The sequence below is a fragment of the Chrysochloris asiatica genome, unplaced genomic scaffold, assembly GCF_000296735.1.
Source record: "Chrysochloris asiatica unplaced genomic scaffold, ChrAsi1.0 scaffold00423, whole genome shotgun sequence".
In the NCBI taxonomy this organism is placed as follows: domain Eukaryota; kingdom Metazoa; phylum Chordata; class Mammalia; order Afrosoricida; family Chrysochloridae; genus Chrysochloris; species Chrysochloris asiatica.
The window spans coordinates 1,021,631-1,047,741 of NW_006408941.1; the positions used below are offsets into that span (position 1 = coordinate 1,021,631).

Consider the following 26,111-nt stretch of genomic DNA (forward strand, 5'->3'; position numbering starts at 1 on the left):
CTGGAAACAACTAAGAGAAAGAAGTAAATTCTAATGAAAACAAGGGACAGCAAATTTTTCTATAAAGGCCCCAAACCAAAACCAAACCGTTGAGTCAGTTCACACTCATAGCCACCTGACAGATAAAGTAGAGCTGGCCCATAGAATTTCCACATCTTTAAGGAAACAGACTACCACCTCTTTCTCTTGTGGAGTGGTTGGTAAGCACCAACCACTAACATGTATTTGACAACCAAGCACTAAGTACTAAGTGCCACCAGAGCCTGCTCTGTAAAGGACCAGATAGTAAATATTTCAGGTTTTGCAGGTTATACGGTGTCTTCCAGCTACCCAGTTCTGCAAAAGTGTTAATATATAGTTGTGACCCATGATGATCCTGTATAGGGTTTCCACAGAGCAGCTGGTGAGATTGAACTGCCGACCTTGTAGTTCAAACAGACTTTGCAGTCCAGCACATTAGTCCACAATGCCACACCAGGACAAAAGTAACCATAGACAATTCATAAATGAGCATGGCAGTGTTCCAAACACTTTATTTATAAAAAGGCATTGGGCTAAACTCAACCCACAGACTGTTGTTTGCTAACGCCTGATTAGAGCTTACTCAGGCAGTAGGCAAAAACAGTTTCCTGGCACAGGAAGCCATAGGTACAAAGGCATGGAGGCACTTGGCATGTTTGGATAAATGCAACTTTTAAAATCTCTATATAGTGCATGTTAGCTTTTAATTCATATTGAGTGTTACGCAACAGTGTATTGTTTCTAAGGAGGGATAGGATAGAGTGGAATGGCTAAAAAGTAAAGCAGTCATCTATAAGCCTACATTGTATGTTTCTGATTGTTTAGATTCCACATGACTAATCCTCATACTCTTGTCATCTGGGGAATTTGTACTGAATTTGTTCAGATATTTTCTGAATTCTTACCCCCTCTTGGAGTTAATATGGGTATGTGGTTCCAACTTTAGTTCCAACTAAGGAGTAAGAAAAACTTTTTGACTTTCTTTGTCTAGAAATGTAAAAACCAGCTTCCTGAGTTTTTCATGTTTTTTACAGGATAGTTTAGAACAATGATAAAATCATTCCTATTTCCTCCACCCTATCACAGCTATTTTATTTTGCATAATACCTTTCATGTACATATTGTTTTGATTTCCCCCACTTATCCTATCTAAAGTAGCTTTATTCTTCTTTGTCCTTTTTTCTCCTCTTACTGTGGTGCTGTGGGTTAATGCGCCAGACTGCAAAGCCATTTGAACTGCAAGAGCAGCAGCTCAAGCTCACCAGCTGCTCCTCGGAAACCCTATACAGGTCGCTATGGATCAGAACCAACTCAATGGCACTTAACAACAACAGCCCTACTTTATTTCTCTTCTAAGCTCTTACTACTTCCTAAAAATTTATCTATTTATTGTCTCTCTTGCCAAATAGGTTATAAACTCCAAGGGAGCAAGGAATGTGGTCTCTCTTGTTTATTGCTGTTACCTCGGCCCCAAAGGAAGCATAGTGGCTCTTGTAGGACAAGCACTGGACTGCGAGCCACAAGGCAGTTCAAGCTCGCTAGCTGCTCCACAGACTTTCTGCTCCTGCAAAAATAATTTTGTTTATGTCTCAGAAATCCTATACAGGTTCGCTATGAGTCAGAACTGACTGGGTGGCAGTTAACAACAACAGCACTAAAATACCTTGTATCTATTAGGTAATGTTGTTAAGAGCCTTCAAGTCAGTTCTGACTCATAGCGACCCTGTATAGGGTTTCCAAGGAGTGGCTGGTGAGTTTGAACCGCTGATCTTGTGGTTCAAACCAACCTTGCAGTCCAGCGCTTATCCTACTGTACCACAGTAGGATTCAATAAATAAATAAACAATAGATTGAATATACACTGAGATATCAATGAACTGTATAGAGTTCAAGTTTTATAGTTTATGTAACTTATTTAGAAAATATTTCTTGAAGTTCAAGACGAGTCTATACAGTATGAACAAAGGATAGTTTATCCCTTTACTGCTGTCTGGCCTCATATAACCTGATTGTGACTACCATTTTCTACTCCCCATTTATAAGTGAAAAGGATAAAATAAGCTAGATTTTTCAGTAAAAAGGGAGAGAGAATGCAAGTAGCTAATAAGTAAACACTACAGCAAGGCAGCATGCCAATGTCCTTTGTTTAATTTAGAAATAACTGAGAATAGAACATGTCCCAGGTGAATCCACCAGGGACTGCCATAAGGAAGGGTCGTTGAAATTTTAAAATCCTTTGTTAACTGCCCCCTGTCTGCAAGCTTCCTGATGTGTTGCCTGTCAGTTGACTCCTACCAGAGGCTCAGCTTCCAGATCACAATTGAAAAATGTTTAATGCATCTATTACCAAGAAGATCTGTCCTTATGAAGTACTGTTGTTGTTAACTGCCATCAAGTCAGTTCCGACCCATAGCGACCTGTATAGGGTTAACAAGGAGCAGCTGGTGAGCTTGAGCTGCTGACCTTGCGGTTCAGACCGACTTTGCAATCTAGCACATTGACCCACAGAGTGTTAGGTGCTCCTAAGTTCAGCATCAGATATCTCACACATAGTCATTAGTTTTCCAAGAAGCATTTTAAATTGTCATCTCAACATTGTTGACTGTTTCCAAGGAGAACACAATATATTCTGTTTCCTTGATTCAACTAAAGTATAATTTAGTTCACTAGCCTAATTATTTTCTTTATTTTGAGGACATCACAAACAATTATTAAACAATAAAGTGCTGTTTTTCTTGTTTTTAAATCTGAAAGACAGTAAACTTTATTGATCTGTAAAAATGTTATCTTTAATTTACCAAATGGGAATACAACAGCAGTTTCTCCTACTTTTTTACATGATCATTGGGAATGTGAACAATTAGGTGATAGTCACATATCTTCAGTTTAGTAATCCACAGAAAGTATGTCAAGCACAGAACATTTGTCTGTGTTGAAGTCAGTGAAGATATTGGTAGTGGGTGTCTTCTAATCAAGATAATTTGAGTATCTTAATACCAAATAAGATAACTATATTTCTTTCTGAAACTATTTTTGTTGTTTGTTTGTTTGCTTTTTTTTAAGGTGGCCAAGGATCCGGTCCGCCTCAAAACCAGATGCAGGTGTCCCATGGGCCACCAAATATGATACAACCCAGCCTCATGGGAATTCATGGCAACATGAACAACCAGCAACCTGGTAGTTCTGGGGTTCCTCAGGTGAACCTGGGCAACATGCAAGGCCAGCCACAGCAGGGCCCACCATCTCAGCTAATGGGCATGCACCAGCAGATTGGGCCCTCCCAGGGCCAGATGGTCCAGCAACAAGGAACTTTGAATCCTCAGAACCCCATGATCCTCTCGAGGGCCCAGCTTATGCCACAGGGTCAGATGATGGTGAACCCTCAGAGCCAAAATCTTGGGCCCTCACCCCAAAGGATGACCCCGCCTAAGCCAATGCTTCCCCAGCAGGGCCCACAAATGATGGCACAGCATAACCAGATGATGGGGCCTCAGGGGCAGGTTTTGCTCCAACAAAATCCAATGATAGAGCAGATCATGACCAATCAGATGCAAGGGAATAAGCAACAGTTTAACACTCAGAACCAATCCAGTGTCATGCAGGGACCAGCACAGATAATGAGGGGACCAACTCCAAACATGCAAGGAAACATGGTGCAGTTTACGGGACAGATGTCAGGACAAATGCTGCCCCAGCAAGGGCCCGTGAACAATAGTCCATCTCAGGTTATGGGAATTCAGGGGCAGGTCCTGCGGCCACCAGGGCCCAGCCCACACATGGCCCAGCAGCATGGTGATCCTGCTACCACAGCAAACAATGACGTCAGCCTATCTCAGATGATGCCTGATGTTAGCATGCAACAAAACAACATGGTTCCCCCGCATGTGCAGGCCATGCAGGGAAACAATGCCTCGGGAAACCACTTCTCAGGCCACGGAATGCCTTTCAATGCACCTTTCAGTGGAGCACCCAATGGAAATCAGATGCCCTGTGGCCAGAATCCAGGCTTCCCAGTCAATAAGGATGTCACACTAACAAGCCCATTGTTGGTCAACTTATTGCAAAGTGACATCTCTGCAGGCCATTTTGGGGTAAATAATAAGCAAAATAATACCAACACAAATAAACCGAAGAAGAAGAAACCCCCTCGGAAGAAGAAAAATAGCCAGCAAGATCTAAAGTAGGTTGTGATAGTTTTGCCTCAAATTTTCCTCATTTGTTTCTGTGTGAACATTTTTGATGCTAAATTTTAAACAAAGTTAGTATAATGAAAACTACCTGCTTGAACAATGATCAGATCACAGCCTATCCTTCCCTCATCTATACTCTTTCCCCTACTACCCTCTTGATTATTTTTAAGCAAACTGACTTCGAAAATAGGTATGCTGTAAGTACCAGTAGGAAAACGAACACAGGGAAACCTATGAAAGCTCACCAGCACTGCCTTGTTTTTTTCAGGTCTTGCATGTTTTCCACCTTTGACATTGCAGGCTTAGAATGAATTATTCTGTCACTTTCTATTGGAAAATAGTTGCGTTTTCCTTCCTTGACAATGTCTACCTTGCACAGATTCTGGCTTTCACAGACTTTACTGTTCTTCCTTACTATTCTTAAATACCCAGACAGTGTTAAAATTTCACTGATTATCTTAGATTATATTTTTTCAGTTTACTCAAATAAGAATCCAAACAAGGTTTTGACATTGCAGATAATTAATATGTCTCTTAAGTCTTCTGTTTCAGAGGCGTTTACGGCACTCAGAGCCTGAAAATAGCCAGTGTTACCATACTGCAGTATACCATGCACTCTGCTTTAAGCTTGTATTTAGGGGCTGTTGGGAAACCAGAGAGGCCAGATGTGTTTTAGAAATGAAAATTGTTGTCTCTCAAATTGAAGTGACTCCCTGCTGTCTCACAAATTGAAGTGATTTTGCACAAGTGTCTTTCTTTAAAGTTCTTTATCATCCCTAGAAGCTTAAAATCCCACGCTAAGATGATTGGACCTTTTAAATCAGTTACCCTTTCAATAAAGGTTTTACAGGTGAGTTCCCTTGCAAGATCATAGCAGGAAAGGCAATTATCAAATTAATTTATATTTTATCTCCTGAAGCTAAGTCTTAATTTAAGTCATATTTTTAGCTTTGATAAAATGTTTCCAGAAGGAATCTTGATTGAGCTGGATTTTCTGTCTGCCTTTAATCATAAAACAAATTCTTACACACTTATTAACAGGGAATAGTAACTAATGATGCAAAATTTATTGCAACTGTAGAAAAGAATTGCTGTCAAGTGTCATTGAGTCAGTTCCACCTCTTAGCTACCCTATATAGCATTTCCAAGGAGCAGTTGGTGAGTTTGAACCACCAACCTTGTGATTCAAACCAACCTTGTAGTCCAGTGCTTTATCCCACAGATAAAGGAGCTTTATTTAAGCTAGCTTCCCCTTGGAAACCCTATACAGGGTCACTATGGATCGGAACCAACTCGACAGCAATTAACAACAACGAATGCTCAAAATAAAAAGTTATACCTACTCCTCACTATTGACTAATTTCATCCCATATTACAAATTTCTGATAATAGTAAATTGTAAATCTATGATCCCACTATTTTGTACATTAACGACAGGTATTTGGCAGTAACAAATGCTGAGGTGTGAGGCAAAAGTAACACGAGCTATGACGTTAGGTGTCTACTGAGCTGGGCCAAGAGTCTTAGTGGTTTAGGAGTTATGTAATGGTGTAGTTAGCCTCCACTTCGTGATCTAATGTGGTCATCCATTATCGTGTAATGTTGGTTTTCACATAATGCCGATTTTCTCATAATGACCTGGTGGTTTATGGAACCTAACCATGATGATAAGTAAGATGTGGGTATACTTTTTTCTCAGCCTTCTGACATTTCTTTGGCTGTACTCTAATATACTCACTGTTGCTGCTTGACTCTTAAAAGTTGGTTATATTAACAACCTATATTTTCTTGAGTTGAGACTTAATAAGCCTATTATATAATTATCCAATGACTCTTAGTTAAATCTTTTACTACTGTCAACCTGTGGGAATAACAGTTATTGTGGGAATACTGTTTTATTCCTTCCAACAATCCAGAAGTAAAACTGCACGTTATTTAATTGCTATTTGTTTGCATTTTTTGCTGCCTTCACCAGCCCTAAGAGAAATGGTTTACTTGTTGAGCCTACAAATCGTAGAAAAGTTCATATACTATGTTACCAGGGCTCCTAAGAAAGGGAGACATTAGATTTAATAGGAAAACAACCTGTTCCCAGCTCTACCACTAGTTTGCTGTGGAACCTTGGGCCCATCTCTTACATCTGTCTGGGCCTTTGTTTTCTTATTCATAACATTAGAAGGATGCACCATATATCTGAGATTTTCTAGCTGTTCATTTATTTGAGAGTAAAGGATGCCACAGTAGGCTTGCCTGTTACTTGATGTCACATAAGGAACAAATTGGTATAGGGATCTGTATGTGCTAAGAACCTGCTTCATCTTCTAAATTTTTCATGTGCTAGGAGCTTCTAAAATGGATTTCAGGCAGCTTATAAAACTACACAGAGTAACTGGAATAAAGTAGTATCTAAAAATAGGTAACCACAATTAGGGAAAAGGGAAACTAAAGGTTGGAATGAAATGTGTAGTGAGGGGTGAAATTACATACAAAATGTGGGATATGAGAACTTTCTAATTCTTTGGGAATATGGGTATCAGTAGATATACTTTTTTAAATTGTGCTTAAATTCTTCCCTCCAGCCCTCTCTTACACACTGATCAAAATGAAGTCATTCCAAAGTCATTGCTGCAAATATTCATTGTGCAGCAACTTAATTATGTTTAATCTGGTCATCCTTCTTTGTTCTCTGAGTAACGTTTCCACCAACCAACTTACAACCTTTTCCAAAGTGTTATGAATTTATTGAAGCCAAAATTGTAATATCCGCAAACAAACAATCTGGACTCACTGAATTTAATTTTATAGCTACACTTACAGATAGAGTACTTTCATAAGAACAGTTCTTTATTATATTGATAGCCCCAAGATGTGATCAGGTCTTAAAATATCTAAAAGGTAGATGATTACATGAAAATCATTTTATCATTATATCATGCTATTAGATTGAGTGGGTTTTAGTAATTAATGAAATTGTTAAAATTATTGTCATGTCAAATATTGACTCTTTTATTCCGACTAGAGAGATGTGAATAATAAGAAAGGTAATAACGCAAATGTATTTTAGATTTTAGTTCGTCCAAAATGTGGAAGGGGTTAAATTAGCTTCGTGTATATACTATACAACTTACTCTCAAATGTGTTTTTTGGCTTTTTAGCTCCACAGATACTCGCCCAGCTGGTCTGGAAGAGGGTGATCAACAATCACTGCCTGGAGAACAAGGAATTAACTTGGACAACTCAGGCCCTAAACTGCCAGAATTTTCAAACCGGCCACCAGGTGATAAAATGTTAGCTAAAGTTTGTATACTTCTCATCATTTACATAGCATTGCAAGGCTTCCTTCTCTTCAAAGAAACAATCATTTTTTTGTTTGCTAATTAGGCTACAGTAGCAGTTGAATATGTCTAGTACTTTTGGAAGCTTTGGTATAATAATTAAGTAAAAAATTTAAGTAGAACTTCTTATATTTGTGTGTTTGTATTCTCCTCAAATTATCCTTGGTTATTTTAAGTCCTCATACAATCAGATTGAAATACCAAGTTCCTCTTTATTTGTGTCAATGTCAAGGTTCTAGTTGGCAGCAAAATGGAATAAGATTAAGTGGAGAGGTGTTTTTCACTCTAATGCTGCTTGCCTGCTTTTTTTTATATCCTTTCCTACTAGAACCTTCACAAAGCAGGGATTAAAACAAGATTATTTTTGTTTATTGAATTTTGTTATGGTTCTTTAAAACACAAAAAATTCATAAAGAATAATACAGTAGACATCTATGTACCTATCACCCAACTTAATGATAAATAGTACCAAGATTGTTGAAAAGACCCCTCTTTGCACAATAGTTAACGTGCTTGGCTGCTAATTGAAAGATCTGCTGTTCAGCCAGTCCACAAGAGAAAGATGGGGCAATCTGCTTCTGTAAAGATTACAGCCTTGGAAACCCTATTGCTTAATTCTGTTTTGCCCTGTGCTGTCACTATGAGTCAGAATCAACTCCATTGCAATGGATTTAATATGTTGAAACCTGTGTTGTACTCCTCTCTGAATGTAAAATATTATTATTCTCTAAATGTTTAAAATTTACATTAAAAAGGAAAAGCACCTAAAATTCATTTTATTCTAGAACCAAGAACAGTGCCACAATCTCTCTGTGCATGGTTACCCTTGGCCTGAGCAATGGTTTGTAAACTTATTCACCAATAACACATTGAAAAACACACAAATCCTTCATAGTTGGGCCACTCTGCTGTGTATGCAAAAGATAATGTTTTGCTTCTTCCTCTAGTTATTCCACTTCCTTTTTTTGACACATAAGAGTGGCATTTTTTTAGGAATAAACTGTAATCCACCTTTATTTTACATATTTTAAGAGTGAATCCTCATGCTGTCAGTTCTTGGTGTTATTTCTTACAAATTGCTTAGATGTAATCACACTTGCCATCAGTGAGTTGCATCAGCATAATTGAGGCTAGGATGTCACTAGTCTTTTACAGGTATGTCCAGAAAGTATTATGAACAGGATGGTATCTTCTTCCCTCAGACACATCTGAACTGTTGTTGAATAAATCTCAAGAGTCTTCACAGACATTAAAAGACGTTTTTTATGCCTCCTTTCTGCAGATTGTAAACTGAGGTTCAGCAGGCAGAATTCAGCCTATAATATGTTTGAGCTGCTATGCCATCTTAAACAAAAGTGTGAATTTAAATATCTTTAGACTGGGCAGCTGATTTGTTAGTTTGACACTTTCAACAGGACTCCATATGTTTTATACCAGCCCATTCACTTCTTTACTACCTTCCTGCCCCATGAAGGCATATAGGCTTGCAACCCCTGATTAATAGATTTGGCTTTGATAGTGTTATGGGCATTATGTGTGTCCTGGCTTTCCCTCGCTTCCATTTCATCATGTCAATTCCAATCTGTCTTCTTACCATTATTACTCTTTGGACTGCTGCCTCCAGCTTCTAGACCCTCTACTGATTTTAAAGAAAAAAAATCTGTGATACCACAAAAATCACAATTTACTTAAATTGGGAACCCTACACTAGAAGTGGAAAATAAAAGTCCACTGTGACTATATAGCCAAAAGAACAGTTCAACCTGTAGAAGTTACTTGGGCCTAAAACAGAAAGAGATATAAAAATATTTTCAAACCTTCAAAACTGGATTCTGCACATTTTACTCTCCGGTGCCATGGAACTCTTGGGCCAGAAGACATTAATTAGCTATTAAACAAATGATTGTGTGGGTCAGAGCAGTATTTGGTAGCTGCTCTGTGAAAATCTTGAGCCAACATTTCTTCAGAATGCCAGAACCAAATTGTTCCTATTCCTGCACCTCCTTAAAGCCTTCCTAATTTATTTTTCATGCAACAGTGGATTAAATGTAGTTTGTGAAATTGTATCCCAGCCTGCATCCACTTTTTTCCACTTAACCACCTTTATTCTTGGCTTAACTATATGATCTTTCTATGCTTTCTGCTGATGGTGTAAGGTTTTTGTTCTAAATTGACAAGTACAATCTTCACACAAGACACACGTTGAAGAACTTGCCTTCTGCAAATCTGTAATGCATTGTTCCTCAGAGTTCTTTTCCCAGAAATTGTTTTTTATTCCTAAGGACTATGCTTCTGGCTTCCATACTCTCCAATTATGGATTCACCAAAAATATTTCTCTGAACAGAATACTGCATGTTAGAAAGTAAATGGAAATGGGTATTTTTTTAACTATATAATTGATATTTGTGAATACTCACAAAAACATCAAGGCCCTCATATTTTTTTAAATGGGTTTATCAACTTCCTTTAGCACCTGCTGGTTATTGAACTGATTTACATCAGAGGGATAGTTTAATTCAATTGGGTTCCCCAAAGGAACAAACCTAAATGATGCATCATAGTGTGTGGATCCAATGGATTGGAATAGTTTTAAATCCCTTTACCATCTCTTTAAAAAATCAATCCTTTACTAACAGAAAAAATGAATCCTGAATGCTTCACTTCATTCACAAGTACAGTGAAGTATTATGTCTGCATGAGACTCCACTGCGGGGGGTTCAGCTACTTGCTGTTGATGGAGCTCCAGGTTCTTGATGCTTTGCTTTTTGCTTCCTTGAGGAGTGTGCCTCTTTGCTTATGTAGTATAAAAAGGGGCTTTCCCTACCCTGGAAGGGGCATGCTTGAGCTATTTGTGCACAGTCTGTGCAGCCTAGATGAGTATTGCTTGGCTGTACTCTAAAGGTTGCAAAGCTTTTTATGCTGAAAATCTAACTTCCCTGATTTTGGGGGCTTGTTTTAGGTTATCCTTCTCAACCAATTGAACAGAGGCCACTTCAACAGATGCCTCCTCAGCTTATGCAGCATGTGGCACCCCCACCACAACCACCACCACAGCAGCCACAGCCACAACTGCCTCAGCAACAGCAGCCGCCGCAGCAGCCTCCTCCCAGTCAGCCACAATCTCAGCAGCAGCAGCAGCAACAGCAGCAACAAATGATGATGATGCTCATGATGCAGCAAGATCCCAAATCAGTTAGACTTCCAGTCTCCCAAAATGTCCATCCCCCAAGAGGCCCCCTGAACTCTGACTCTCAGAGAATGCCCATGCAACAGAGTGGCAGCATGCCTGTCATGGTCAGTTTGCAAGGACCTGCCTCCGTGCCACCATCACCTGATAAACAAAGAATGCCAATGCCCGTGAATACTCCTTTGGGAAGCAATTCAAGGAAAATGGTGTACCAGGAGAACCCACAGAATCCTTCCAGCTCACCCTTGGGAGAAGTGTCCTCACTTCCTGAAGTGAGTGGCAGTGAAGTACCATCTGTCTCAGGCGGCCCAAATAACATGTCTTCACATTTAGTAGTTTCCCAGAATCAGTTACTGATGGCAGGGCCAAAACCTGGACCATCACCCCTTTCAGCAGCTCAAGGTGCAACTCCCCAGCAACCTCCTGTAAATTCCCTGCCCAGCTCTCATGGCCACCACTTCCCAAATGTGGCTGCTCCAACTCAAACATCTAGACCTAAAACACCAAACAGAGCCAGTCCCAGACCCTATTATCCTCAGACGCCCAACAACCGCCCTCCCAGCACAGAGCCTTCCGAAATCAGTCTGTCACCAGAAAGACTCAATGCCTCCATAGCAGGACTCTTCCCTCCACAGATTAATATTCCTTTACCTCCTAGGCCAAATTTAAACAGGGGCTTTGATCAACAGGGCCTAAACCCAACAACTTTGAAGGCCATTGGGCAAGCACCTTCAAATCTTACAATGAATAATCCTTCAAATTTTGCTGCCCCACAAACTCACAAGTTAGATTCTGTGGTGATGAATCCTGGAAAGCAGTCTAACCCTGGAGGAACAAAACGGGCAAGTCCAAGCAACAGTCGTAGGTCTAGTCCTGGGTCCAGTAGGAAAACCACCCCAAGTCCTGGCAGGCAAAATTCAAAAGCCCCTAAACTTAATCTGACCTCTCAAACCAACGCAGCCCTGTTGCAGAATGTGGAGTTACCGAGGAATGTTTTGGTCAGTCCCACACCTTTGGCCAATCCCCCTATACCTGGGAGCTTTCCAAACAACAGTGGGCTGAATCCTCAAAATCCCACTATGCCTGTGGCTGCAGTTGGGGGCATTCTCGAGGATAAGAAGGAGAGCGTGAATGTGTCTCAGGACAGCGATTGCCAGAATTCCCAGGGTAGGAAGGAACAGTTAAATATTGAGCTAAAAGCAGTTCCTGCCCAAGAAGTAAAAATAGTTGTCCCTGAAGATCAATCCAAAAAGGATGGGCAACCTTTGGATCCTAACAGACTTCCCAGTGTCGACGAGAACAAAAATTTGGTGCCTCCTGCAATAAGGGAAGCACCAACATCATTAAGTCAACTTCTTGACAACTCTGGAGCTCCTAATGTGACCATTAAACCCCCTGGGCTTACAGATCTGGAAGTAGCACATCCAGTAGTTTCTGGGGAAGACCTCAAAAAAGTATCTGTCATTCCCACACTGCAGGATCCGTCTTCTAAAGAACCCTCTAATTCCCTAAGTTTACCTCATAGTAATGAGCCGAGTTCAACCCAGGTGCATCCAGAATTGAGTGAAGTCAATTCTAACATTGCACCAAGCATCCCTCCAGTAATGTCAAGGCCTGTTAGTTCTGCCTCCATTTCCACTCCCTTACCTCCAAACCAGATAACTGTTTTTGTAACTTCCAATCCCATCACAACTTCAGCTAATACATCAGCAGCTCTGCCAACCCACCTGCAGTCTGCAATAATGTCAACAGTTGTCACAATGCCCAATGTGGGTAGCAAGGTTATGGTTTCTGAGGGACAGTCAGCTGCTCAGTCTAATGCCCGGCCTCAGTTCATTACACCTGTCTTTATCAATTCATCCTCAATAATTCAGGTTATGAAAGGATCACAGCCAAGCACGATTCCTGCAGCCCCACTGACAACAAACTCTGGCTTGATGCCTCCCTCCGTCGCAGTCGTTGGCCCTTTACACATACCTCAGAACATAAAGTTTTCTTCTGCTCCTGTACCACCTAATGCCCCTTCCAATAACTCTGCTCCTAACCTACAAACAAGTCGACCCTTGGTCCTTAATTCACGAGCCACCCCTGTTCAGCTTCCTTCTCCCCCATGTACAACTTCACCAGTTGTCCCTCCTCACCACCCTGTCCAGCAAGTGAAAGAATTAAATACGGATGAGGCCAGTCCTCAGGTGAGCACCTCAGCAGATCAGAGTACTCTTCCCTCTTCACAGTCAACCACAATGGTTTCTCCCCTTTTGACCAATAGTCCAGGCTCCTCGGGCAACCGGCGAAGCCCAGTCTCATCCAGTAAGGGCAAAGGAAAAGTGGACAAAATTGGCCAGATTTTACTGACCAAGGCATGTAAGAAAGTCACAGGCGCTCTTGAGAAAGGGGAAGAGCAATATGGTGCAGATGGAGAGACTGAAGGCCAAGGGCTAGAAACTGCAACTCCAGGACTCATGGGAACAGAGCAGTTATCCACAGAGCTGGACGGTAAAACCCCAACACCCCCAGTACCCACTCTACTAAAAATGACCTCTAGCCCTGTAGGCCCAGGCTCCGCCTCAGCAGGACCCAGCTTACCGGGCGGTGCTCTCCCCAGCAGTGTACGTTCAGTAGTAACCACTCTGGTACCCTCTGAGCTCATCTCCACGGCGCCGACCACAAAAAACAATCATGGTGGCATAGCATCTGAGCCACTTGCGGGTGGCCTAGTGGAGGAGAAGGTGGGATCCCATCCAGAGCTTCTAACCAGCATAGGTATGTACTTGGAACCTGGCATCTTCTCGTGTCAGAGTTTATTGATGACCTATACAAGAGAAAGCATGATTCCTTGTCTACTTTGAACAAGAATTGATTAAATAATAGTAGTGGTAGTTTTGTTTATTGATAATGCATTGAAAGATAGACTTTTTTTTTTTTTTAAGTTTTTGTGACTTGAATGAAAGTTTACAGGGCAGATCATCAGTTTTACATTTTAAAAAATCATATACTTTGTTTCATTACAATGATTGTAATCCCTTCCATGTACCATCAGTTAACAGTATTTCTCTATATTCATTTTAGCTTGGAAGATAGATTTTTAAATCCCATGTTAAGTCTATAATTACTAGCACAGTTCTCTCTCAGCTCCTGAGATGATAATATACCTTTCATTTGTATAATAAGTTTTCGGTTTACAAGGAACCGTTTTTACATACAACTCATATCATCATACCAACCATGTCAGATAGTCTTACCCAGACTCCTGGTGTGGCACTGTATGATAAGCACTGGACTGTGAACCACAAGGTCAACAGTTCAAACGTACCAACTGCTCCGGGTAAACCCTATACAAGGTCGCTATGACTCTGAACCAACTCAGCAGCACTGAACAACAATGGGTGAGAAAATTGAAGTTCATTGCACTTTGTAAATTTTTTCAAGGTCTATACTGTGAGCCTGTAGTATGATACACTCTTGAATGTCAATAGTGGCCTCAGCAGGTTTTCTTTACTGTGATGAAGATGCATTCTCAGCTGTTTCAGAGCAGGCTTCTCATTGTATACTTTCCCAGGGGCCATTCTCTTTCGGTCTGGCTTTCTCCCAGCAGAGAGCTTCCCAGAAGTCAAGTTCCATGAGAATAGACATAGGAGGAGCAAAGTGGTTAAGAGTCACAGCACCAATATTTACCAGCTACGTGGGCTTGGGCAAGTTAATTGATCATGCCGCTCTTCACATGGGGACAATAGTAGTTGTAAGAATTTAATGAGGTAGTACATATAACACATGCTTAGCACAGGGCCTTGAACATAGTAATTGTTCAATAAATAGTATTTTATATATATAATACATTGTGTGTGTGTGTGTGTGTGTATTGCAAGTTACCATTTTATGTATTTGCTTTGTAAATTGATCGTTTCAGTTCACATACATCTGGTTCATAATGAATCCTGTGTACGATTAAGTTGGGTAGATGATGGAAACATACAGTACTCTTACACTTCCTCTCCCTCCATCCTACACACATGTTCCTCCCATGAGGCCTCAGTAGTCCAGAATCTCTGTTTCTCCAGAGTGGAATCAGTTGTACATTGCAGAGCTAGAAAAGGACTTTTGTGATATCCTAGGTCAGCTAGCAGTGTCTGACTTGTTTATGTAGCTGATATGCTGTGAGCGCATACCACTGAGTAAGCACCCTGGAAGGGTAGAGAGAGCACAAGCCTAGACTCTAGACTTCAAATTCTAGCTACCGCACTAGCTACCAGCTTCAGTTGAATACTTTCCTTAACCTTCCTTTTAACTTGTACAGTGGAGAATGTAATTCCTACCTCTCAGAATTTATACAAGGATTGAATGGAGAGAATTTAGGTAAAATAGCCAACATACAGAACACTGGGAAGGTTCATTCTCCTCTCTGCCTCCTTACCTCAGTGTTAGTGATACTGGGAAGAATAAAAGCCCTCAAGGAGTTCTCTGTTCTCAGAGGAGGCAGAGACTTGATAGGCAGTTGCAAGGTAGTGTGTGTGATTCTAATTGTATTGATGATGTATGTAGAATTAAAAAGATACCCAGTTTGACTTAAACATAGTCTCCACTATTAAATGTTTCCATTTCTACTTCTTTTCAGAGAGTTTTTCCCTCAGGTAACAAGAGAATAATGATAAACAGATTAGAAAATATTTTAATCTGGATTATATGTAATACTAGAGAAATATATGAATCTTGAGGAGATGAAAATAGCAGTTGGAAAATTCTCAATTTTAGTTAAAGCTGCCCATTTTGATTATAGTGAGTGTTTCCATTCTTTTTCATGAAGCGTCTATGCTTTTACCTTGAGAATTACTAAAGTTAAAAGTTTTAACTTTTAAATTAAGATACAATTTTAAGCTAGCCACCTCCACAATAAATTCTTAACACAAAAGCATCATTGGCTACTAAGCAGGGAATGAAATACTTATTGTTGCAGGATTTATTCAAGGTGCGGTGTTATCTAGACTGAAGTGCCCAGATGGGAGGGAGGACTTACTCTTGAGTAGCTGTGGTATGCTAATGCCACTTTTGTCATCTTTCCCATATTTCCCAGAGGTGTAGTTCTGGAGTACTTGTGGATTCTGTTCAACTCCATTCCTCTTCAAGGGTTTAAGTTCTCTGTGTTCTTCAAAGCCCAATTCTAATATCTCTTCCATTAATGTACCTGGTAGCTCTGGTAGCGTAGTGGTTATGAATCAAGCTACTAACCTCAAGATCAGCAGTTCAAAACTACTAGCAGTTCTGCAGGAGGAAGATGAGGCTTTCTGCTCCCATAAAAATTTATAACTTTGGAAACCCTATCCAGCATTGCTATGAGTCGGAACCAACTTGACAGCACATAACCAACTACCAATGTACCTCCAGATTTCTCAGACTAGACTTGATCGCTTTTCCTTTGTACTCCTGAAGGATTTTGTATTTTGTTTCTCCTTCATATGATTTCACAGTGCACTCCACTGTATCACATACATATATCTTATCTTTAATATTAGCTTGAGCTTCTGAAGGACAAGGAGGACAAAGTGCCTGCCCCTTACAAGTTCTTAGTAACTATTTGTTAGATAAGTAAATAACCTATCAAATTGAATTATTACATATGAACTGAATAACTGCTCTATGCCAATCACTCTTACTAAGTGCTGTAGAAAAGTACAAAAGAAATTCATTTCAGTTCGCAAAGAGTAGTGTTAGGTGAGACAGAATCAAAATTCAGTGCTTGGATGAATGGTGTAATTCTTCTGAAGGTAGTTTGGGCTGCCTACTAAGGTGTGTTTTCTAGAGTTTGGGGCAGAACTTGACACCAAGAAGCCAACAAATACAGGCACTGTTGTCCTCATGATCACCTCCCTCCCTGATTATTGTATTTGCATAAAGGAAAACCAAATGACCTATAAATGCTAGTTTATGTTATTGAGTATTATATTAATTTTTAAGTAGGTTTTGAGATGTAATTTCAAGCCTAACTTCAAGTATTACCCTTCCTGTAAAGAGAATGTGTGTCAGAAGCTACTTAGCTTGATTGATTTAATGTTTTCTCTTTTGCTTAGAAAAATACAGTAAAAGGTCTATATTTTTTTTTCTTGCCTTTAGCCTCTTCACAGAGTTTAATCCCAAAGGAAACTCCAGCCACAGCACTGCAGGGGTCTGTTGCTAGACCAGGTAAGACACATTTTGTAAAGGCTTCTCAGAAGAGCAGAATGAGTTTCATGTGAAGGAACTACTATTGTCCTCATGTCGCATGTTCTCATGCCAGGAAGTGGCTGAAATGATCTTATCTGTTTGCTTCAGAACTGACTTCAGTTGAATGGCAGAGCTTGTGCAGTGCTATTTAAGGTTGTTTTTCCTCTGACCAGCTTACTCTCAGGCATTCCTGGTGTCAGCCAGAAAACTCCAGAAGAGCATCTCAGTGCCATTGTCTGTTTGCTACCTGGCCTTGAGACACTTACCCTTGTAGTTTTCCCTATGCTATGGTCCTGGCACCTGTGGCTGCCAGCTGATGACTGGCATATGGTCATTCAAGTAGCAGGCACTAATGCACTGAGATAGTAATTGCATTGTCATGATAGGAGTGGAGACTTGTTCAGAGAATCTCGGCTGCAGTGCTATAGCCATTTCTCCAGGGAGTCATTTCAGTTATCTCTGAATGACATTAAGTTTTTCCTCTTGACCAAGATATTGGAACCTGGTCATTTACCTACGGATGGTGTTTACAGAAGAAGTTGTGGTGATCTGACAAATACAACTCTGAATGAATGAAGAGCTTGATGGCACTAACAGCATTTTTGCTGCCATCATAGATTAGACTGTTGATACAGATAAATATCATAAATATGATACAGTTTGGTCTTGCCTTTTTGTTGCTCTAGGTCATTGAAAGGTATGTTTGCTTCCCACAAGTAGGTTATAATTTTGAAATAAAAACCCACAAAGCCACCTTGATCTTACCAAACCCCTTTGATCTTCACTTATGTGAACTAGCTATGTTGTTGTTAGTACCATCAGGTCATTTCCTACCCATAGCGACCCTGTATCAGGTTTCCGAGGAGTGGCTGGTGAGCTTCAAACTGACTTTGCAGTCCAGCACAGTAACACAGCACCATGCTAGGACTCCTATAACAGTGTTAAAATTCGCACAAGCATTGAATTTTGGCTCGTTTTCAAAGAGCAAACTAATCAAGGTTACTACATCTTCTGACCTGAACCATATTTATGTTTGTGCACAAATCTCCCAATGAATGTACTCTCTACCCTATCCATCAAGGTAGCAGAGACTCAGTGGGTTGTTATCTAGTTCTTGTGGAGGGCTTCTTTATAGAGGATGTCTGGGTCAGGTAGAGCAATTAGATGTGAAACAGCAAGTGAGAAGCAAGGATTCCTTTTTGACAGCAATTTGCATTGAAGGTAGAGTAGTCCAGTCTCCTCTGATGAAAGGCTGCACTATATGATTATCATAACAATAATAATAGCTAATACTGGGTGATACTGAATGTTGGCAATTGTATTAAAATTTTCAAATTTATCAGTTTATTAAGTTTCTTCATTTTTAGGTGGGTAAAGAGATAATCCCCATTTTTCAATGAAACATTGAGTACAGAGAGGTCAGGTAATTTGATCAAGGTCATATGGCAATAATAATGATGATGATGATGATAAACAGTGAGATCAGAATTTGGACCCAGGTGCTCTGACTTCATTGCTGCCTACATGGGAGGTTACCATGTAATTAGTAGGGTGAGTTAGACTTGTACCCAATCTTAACATGTGAGTATGAGGTACTGCGTGCTGTGAGAGGGGAGAAGGGGCAGGGGGAGACCAAAAGCAGGAGGAATCACTGCTGTCTGGTGCTACCTGCGTTTTATCATTTTGTCAAAAATGGAATGGCTTAAAGGTTGGTATCTAGTAGTAGAGGAAGAAAATGTTTTTCTGTTGGTGCTGAGAAAGAAGTACCTAGTAAATTTAGAGAGTGCTCATTTGTGCAAAATCATGCTAGACAGCTCCATGAATTTTTCCTTTCTTCGGGGTCATTGCTTGAAGGTTGAGGAGTAGAGTCACATAATGGCATCTGTAGAGAACACCTCAAAAAAAAAACAATCATCCCTCTAAAACTCAGAGAGGTTGGAGGAGAATTGCATCCATAATAGATATTCAAGACATACTTGAAGATTGCTGTCTTTGGGGGGGGGAAAAAAAAAAAAAAGTCTCAAAAGGGTGGAGATATTTTAAGAATGAAAATAGCTTTTCTACTTGAGAGGAAGAGGCTTATTTTTCTAACCTTGTTGTAGCTGCCTGAAATATGATCCAGGCAGTAAGAGTTTAGTTCTATTCATCCAAATAAGATTATTTCACAGTATTTAGTCAATATAAAAATAGACCAAGTGTCTTGTGCCCCAGACAAACCAAGTTGTGTCCAGCCAACTCGGTCTCTACCATGTAGGGTAAGAATCCTGAACATTGAGACACCTCAACCTATATATACCATTCAGAATTCTTGTAGACATCTAGCTTTTCATTTTTGTCTTTTATATTTTTTTACAGAACTTGAGGCAAATGCTGCCATAGTCTCTGGGCAAAGGTAAGATGATCATTTCTGTATACTCAGCATGAATATGTTATAAACCTCTTAGTTTGGTATCAGCTTTCTCAGCCTTTTAAACCTTTCCTCACCTTATCACTCTACTTCACTCTTTCATTAGTCAGTTTTTCCTGTTAAAGTAGGGAGCTGCCATGAGCCCTAATCTTTCAGAGGTAAGATTTCTCTTAATAAAACCTGCTGGATAGATTCTTACCTTTTATAATTGTTTTGAAAATGAAAAGAGGTAATATGTTCAGCTCTCACCATAATGAGTAAATAGTAAACTCAGTAAATAGAGTTATTATAAATGTCATTAAAAATAGTCCCTATAAAGTATAACTGTTTCACTCCCATTTTACAAATGAGTCAAGGCGAAAGAAAGAAAACAGGCAGTATCTGATCCCCAAACCCAGGCTCTTTTTCCATTATATTGTATTGTCCCACTTAGCCTAGCAAATGAAATACAACTGTGCTTCAGCCTCATCAGAACATGGAGAGGAGTGTTAGAATTTTCCAAAAGCCACTCCTTTTGTAATGTAGGAATGCTAAAGAATTTTTCCTATTTGTAGATGAACTTAGGAGTACATGGTTCAATGCTTGACTACTGGTTGAATAGTTGGCAGTTAAAATCTACCCCGAGGCACTTCGGAAGACAGGCCTGGCAGTCTACTTCCAAAAGTTCATAGCCTTGGAAACCCTGTGGAGCAGTTCTACTCTGTGATCTTGGAGTCACCAGGAGTCGGAATGACTCAACCGCAACAAGAACTGTAATGTCAACTTAGATTGTAAAATCCTTTGCATTTTTTTGTTGTTTAATCTTCATTATCAGCCCTGTGAGGTGTTAATAATGACCATTTATTTGAATGCTACTCCATGTCATACATTGAGCATATGTACCTTGAGCAAGGAGACAGAGTGCTCTTTGGAAGCCAGGGTGGCCAGACTTTGTCTCTCATACTTAAGACATATTGTCAGGAGGTATCAGTTACTGGAGAAGGATGTCATGTCTGGTAAAGTGGAGAATCAGAGAAAAGAGGAAGACCCCCAGCAAGATGGATTGGCACAGTGGCAGCAACAGTTGGCTTAGGCATAGCAACGATTGTGAGGTTGGCCCAGGACCAGGCCGTGTTTCATTCAGTTGTGCATGGGGTCACTATGAGTCGGTACTGACTCAGTGGCACCCAACAACAACTTTATCTTGTGTATTATCTTACTTAGTTTTAAGGGGAGTCCTGGTGTGGCGCTGTTGGATAAACACTTGACCACAAGGTCTGTTTGAACTGCAAGGGTGACAGTTCAACCTCATCAGCCGCTCCTCAGAAACCCTATACAGGCTCACTATGAGTCGGAACCTACTCAATGGCACAACAGCAGCAATATTAGGAAAAGTGAATTCTATTTTGCAGGTGTGAATTCTAAGGCCTAGAGAGGTTGACTAAATTGCCCAAAGTCACAGATTTAGTAAATGCTGAAGGTAGTTAGTTCTGATGATGGGATTCAAACAGCCCTCACTCTTACAGCAGACAAGATGGAATTTATAGATCAAGAATATGATGCTTTAGTTGGTTTTGTTGCTAAGTGGTATTGAGTTGGTTCCACTTCATAGTAACCCTTAATTGGGTATCTGAGTCTAAATCTGCGGTAGCAGAAAGCTGCGTCTTTCTCCTGCCGAGCAACTGGTGGGCTCATACCACCAACCTTGTGATTTGCAGTCCAGTGTTCATCCTATAGAGCCAATGACAGTTAAATATCATGGTCAGTAAATGCATGGCTAAGACTTGACAACCTGTTATTCTAATTCTAGATTCATTGCTAATTCTACTTAACATTTTGCCTATTTGGTCTTGTTTGTTTTGGGCTGAATATTGAGTTTATTTATATTGCTACTCGCTATGTAGCTAGAGAAAGAAGCTAACTAAACCAGAAATCCCCTCTGAGTATTTGTTTCCATAGGTGCCTGAACATTGGTCATATTAACTCCAAGAGGGTATTGCTCTGGCTTTTGTTTTTCCAAGAAAAAGAGGCACCTTCAAGAGAAATCTTCCTTTCTCAGAGGCTTTGACAATTATCAGAGTGCTCAGCCAGAAAGATACCCTCATCACTTAAAAGAAGGGGTGTAAACCCACCTACTTGTTAATTCCACTCCCAGCTCCAGCCTCACTTTTCCTCTACTTAACCATGGCGTATAATTGGGTGTGGGTCAGCTGTTATCCATAAAACTAGGATAGTGAACATGGTGGCAAAATTCCCAGGAATAATGGAAGGACCCCTCCCTCAGGAATCAGTGGTGGAGGAGTAGAGATACTTGATACTTGACAAACCTTGGTTTCTTTCCTGAAGGAGCTCATAATGTAGTGGAGGACTCAGATATTAAAAGAGAAGATACTCGGTATGGCTTGTGAACCAAAGGGCAGGAGAGACATCTTCAGTTGTGAAGTGAGATCATTGAGAACTTTTAAGAGGAGGCATCCCTTTGACAAGTTTTTTGTTTTGTTTTATTTTTCCTCCCATGCCTTGTAAGCAAATTTAATCAGATACTTTTTTTCCTTCCCAAGGATTTTTTTTAAGTTTTTGTTGTGAATCAAGTTACAGGTTTACAGACAAGGTAATCAGTTTTACATTCAACAAATCATACACTTTGTTTCATCTCAGTTATTGCAATCCCCTCCATGAACAGAAAATATCCCACTTCTTCCTTATAGTTCTTATTTCCATTCATCCCTTCTCAACTTTGTCTTTAAGTAAAGGATTAACTGTTTAATGGTGAGCATGCCTTCCTAGTGTTGTTATTCCCCGTAACATACCTATCTACTGCTTGGCTGAAAGCTGGAAAGGGTGAGTTCTTTTCCAGACCTAAAGGGTGGTTGAGGCCCATAGTCTCAGGTTCCTCCAGTTTCTTTCTGACCAGTCTTTTTTTTTTTAATTTGAGTTTTGTTCCACATATTCTGCCACTCTATCGGGGACCTTATAATGTGATCCCTTTCACAGCATTTATTTATTAGTGGTAGCTGGACACCATCTAGTTCTTCTAGTCTGAGTCATGGTGATGGGTGGTAGTGTGCCGTGGAGTTGGTTCCGACTCATAGGGTTTCCGAGACTGTAAATCTTCACAGGAGCAGAAAGCCTCTTTCTCCAGTAGAACCGCTGGTAGTTTCAAACTGCCAACCCTGAGGTTAACAGCCCAAATCGTAACCACTGCGCTACCAGAGGTCACTCAGAGTCATGAACACTGATATTCTCCATTAGTTCCATTCGTCCGTTGAACTAATTGATGCCAAGCCTCTTCAATTCTCATCACTCTTTTTTCTTCGGCACATGGAGAGACCAATAGCTGCTCCTTAGATATAGCCACCGATGAGCTTTAAAATCCTAGAGACTATTCACCAAGGTAGGATATAGAACATTGTCTTTGTGGACTAAGTTTTGTCAGTTGACCATGGGATCCCCTGATGGTCAATGTTGCATAGTATTCCATTGTGTGTATATGTCAAAGTTGGTTTATTCGTTCTTCCGTTGAAACATTTAGACTGTCTCCATCTTTTTGTTATTGTGAATAGTGCTGCAGTGAACATTGATGTGACTGTATCTAATTGATGTGAATATATATAATTTGTGTCCTGGCTCTTATTTCTTGTGTATATATACCAATTAGAGGGATTGCTGGGTTATATGGTATTTTTATTATAGTTTTGCAGAGTGATTGAACCAGTTTACAGTCTCGCCAGCAATCTAGGAAGGTCCCATTCCCTCCACATCCTCGCTAACATTTTTATTTTTTAAACTTTGCTATTAATGCTGGGGTGAGTTGATATCTCATTGTTGTTTTGCTTTCCAGGTCTCTAATGGCTAATGATCATGAACATTTATTCACATGTTTGTTGGCTGCTTGAATGTCTTCTGTGTTGAAGTGTCTGTTCATGTCCTGTGCCCATTTTTTAATTGGATTGTTTGTCTTTTTCTTGTTAGAGATTTTGTAGCTTTCTGTACATTTTAGAAATTAGTCTCTTGTCTGATATGTCATTGCAAAAAATATTCCCAGTCTCTCGATTCCTTTTTTACTCTTTTGGTGAAATATTTTGATGCACATAAGTTTCTAATTTTCAGGAGGTCCCAGGCATCTATTTTATCTTCTACTGTTTGTGTGTCTTTTTGTAATGTTTAATAGTATATTTATGATTAGAGCCCCTAAGTTTGTCCCTGTTTTTTCATTGGCGATCTTTATAGTTCTAGGCTTTACATTTAGATCTTTAATCTAAGCTGAATTTTTCTTTGTATATGGTTTGAGAGACATGAGTCTTGTTTCATTCTTCTGCAAATAGATTTCCAGTTTTGCCAGCACAATTTGTTAAAGAAACTGTCTCTTCCCCATTTAATAATATGCTTTGGCAGTTTGTCAAAGATCAGCTAACTCTATGTGGATGGATTTACTTCTGGGTTCTCAATTATGTTCCAATGATATATGCATCTTTTGTTGCTCTGTACGGGGCTGTTTTGACCATTGTGGCAGTGTAATAAATTTTGAGATCAGGGAGTGACAGGTCTCCAACTTTGTTCTTCTTAAGCAGTGTTTTACTTACCCATTGTCTCTTCCCTTTCCATTTAAAGTTAGTCATCAGTTTTTACATGTTTTTACAGAATGATGTTGGAATCTGGCTTGGGCTTGTGTTACATCTATACATTACTTTGGGTAGTGTTGACATTTTTACAATGTTAAGTCTTTCTATCCATGATCATGGTATAGTCTTCCAGTTTTGTAAGTTGCTTTTGGGTTCTCATAGTACTGTTTTGTATTTTTCTTTGTATAGGTCTTTTGTTTCTCTGATTAGATGTAATCCTAAGTATTTAATCTTTTGAGTGACTATTGTAAATGCTGTTGTTCTCCTAATTTCCTTTTAAAGCTCACTCTATTTGTATAGAGGAATCCAACTGATTTTTGTATATTGATCTTGTATCCTACTACTTTGCTGAATCTTTCAGTGAGTTCCCATAATTTTCTTACTGAGTTTTTGGAATTTCTACGTAGGATTATACTATCTGAAAATAGAGAGAGTTTTACTTCTTTGCCAATTTGTATGATTCCTTTCTTGCCTTATAACTCTAGCTAAGACTTCCAACACAATATTGAATAGAAGTGGTGTTAAAGGGCATCCTTGTCTGGTTCCTGTTCACAAAGGGAATGCTTTCAGTTTCTCTCCATTGAAAGTAACGTTGGTTTTGTATATGTGCTCTTAATTATGTTGAGGAATTTCCATTCAATTCCTGCTTTGTTGAGTGTTTTTTGTCAGGAGTAGATGTAGGATTTTATCAGATAATATCTTTTCTGCAGCAATCAATATGATCTTTTTTACTTTTCCTTTGTTTTGTTTATATGGTGGATTGTGTTTATTGTTTTTCTAATATTGAATAATGCTTGCATCCCTGGTATAAATCCTATTTGATCATGGTATATTATTTTTTGATACATTGTTGAATTCTTTTTTGTTCAAAATTTTTTTATCTATATTCATGAGAGGTGTTATGTTGTTAAGTGCCGTTGAGTAAGTTGCAACTTATAGCAACCCAATATAGGGTTTCCAAGGAGTGGCTGCTGGGTTTGAACCACCAACCTTGAGGTTAGCAGTTCAGTTTTTATCTTATTGTATCACAACCTGGGATACTGGTCTATAATTTTCTTTTTTAATGATGTCTTTGCCTGGTTTTGGTGTGAAGATTATGCTTATTTCATAAAATATTTTCAGGAGATTTCCATCCTTTTCTGTGTTACTATCCTGGAACAGTCTGAGTAAAATTAGTGTTAGCTCTTCTCTGAATTTTTGGTAGAATTCACTGGGAGGAGCCATCTGGGTCCAGACTTTTATTTCTTACAAGTTTTCAAATTACCTGATCAGTTTCTTCTTTTATTATAGGTCTGTTCAAGTTTTCTACTTCACTCTTGTGTTAGTTTAGGTAGGCCATATTTTTTAAAAAATAATCCATTTCTTCTAGATTTTCACATTTATTGGGTGTTGCACTGTAGGTTAATGCACTGGACCGAAAGGTTGTTTTGAACCTCAAGGTCAGTGGTTCAAACTCACTAGCCACCCCTCAGAAACCCTATATAGGGGTTGCTATGAGTCAGAACCAACTCACAGCACTTAAAAACAAAACAGTTCTTCATAGTATTCTGCTATTATCCTTTTTAGTATTTTTGGTCCTGTTGTCATGTTAGCTATATCATTTCTTACGGTGTCTTTTGTATTTTCTCCTTCTTTTGTTAGGTTTGCATATGGTTTGTCAGTTTTACTAATCCTTTCAAGGAACCAACTTTTTTTTTTAATGTTTTATTGTGAATTATATGATAGTTTACATGGGAGAACATTAGTTTTACATTCATTCTGTCGTATATCGTTTCATTGCCATGGTTACAATCCCCTCCATGCATCATCAACCAACCAAAGGGTATACCCTGCAAGCCTGCCCCATATACTAACATCCCCCATTCCCCCCTCCCACCACCCCACACCCCGTCTTCAGCACACAGTTGCTCTCCCTCTCTAGATCTAAACTCCCCAGCTGTTCCATCGTTCCACGTCATCATCTCTGCCTCCATCTCAGGCATCACTGCTTCTCTGGGTAGGGTCCCGCTCTCGGCTCTTCTACATTGATGGTCCTAGGGACTGGAAAGTTAGTAACTCTCTTCCTTGCTATAAAACCTCTACCTTTACATTTCTAACCCTCACAATCAGTCCTGATAACAATTATTCACTATTGTATCTCAAGAGATCCATCTGCATTTCATTTCATCAGCTCT

The 26,111-nt window shown here is 39.6% G+C and overlaps 1 protein-coding gene across 3 annotated transcripts in view; it reads left to right on the forward strand.

Annotated features, from left to right (window-relative positions):
* Window positions 1-26,111, forward strand: part of NCOA6 (nuclear receptor coactivator 6) — a 108,030-nt gene that overhangs the window by 38,584 nt on the left and 43,335 nt on the right. For 2 of the 3 annotated variants that reach the window (XM_006876875.1, XM_006876874.1), the window contains exons 8-12: window positions 3,085-4,201; window positions 7,367-7,488; window positions 10,507-13,497; window positions 16,840-16,908; window positions 19,285-19,321. In XM_006876875.1, coding sequence (XP_006876937.1) covers window positions 3,085-4,201; window positions 7,367-7,488; window positions 10,507-13,497; window positions 16,840-16,908; window positions 19,285-19,321 — 4,336 coding nt within the window. The remainder of the gene's footprint in view (window positions 1-3,084; window positions 4,202-7,366; window positions 7,489-10,506; window positions 13,498-16,839; window positions 16,909-19,284; window positions 19,322-26,111) is intronic. The other variant, XM_006876876.1, reaches the window with a different exon arrangement.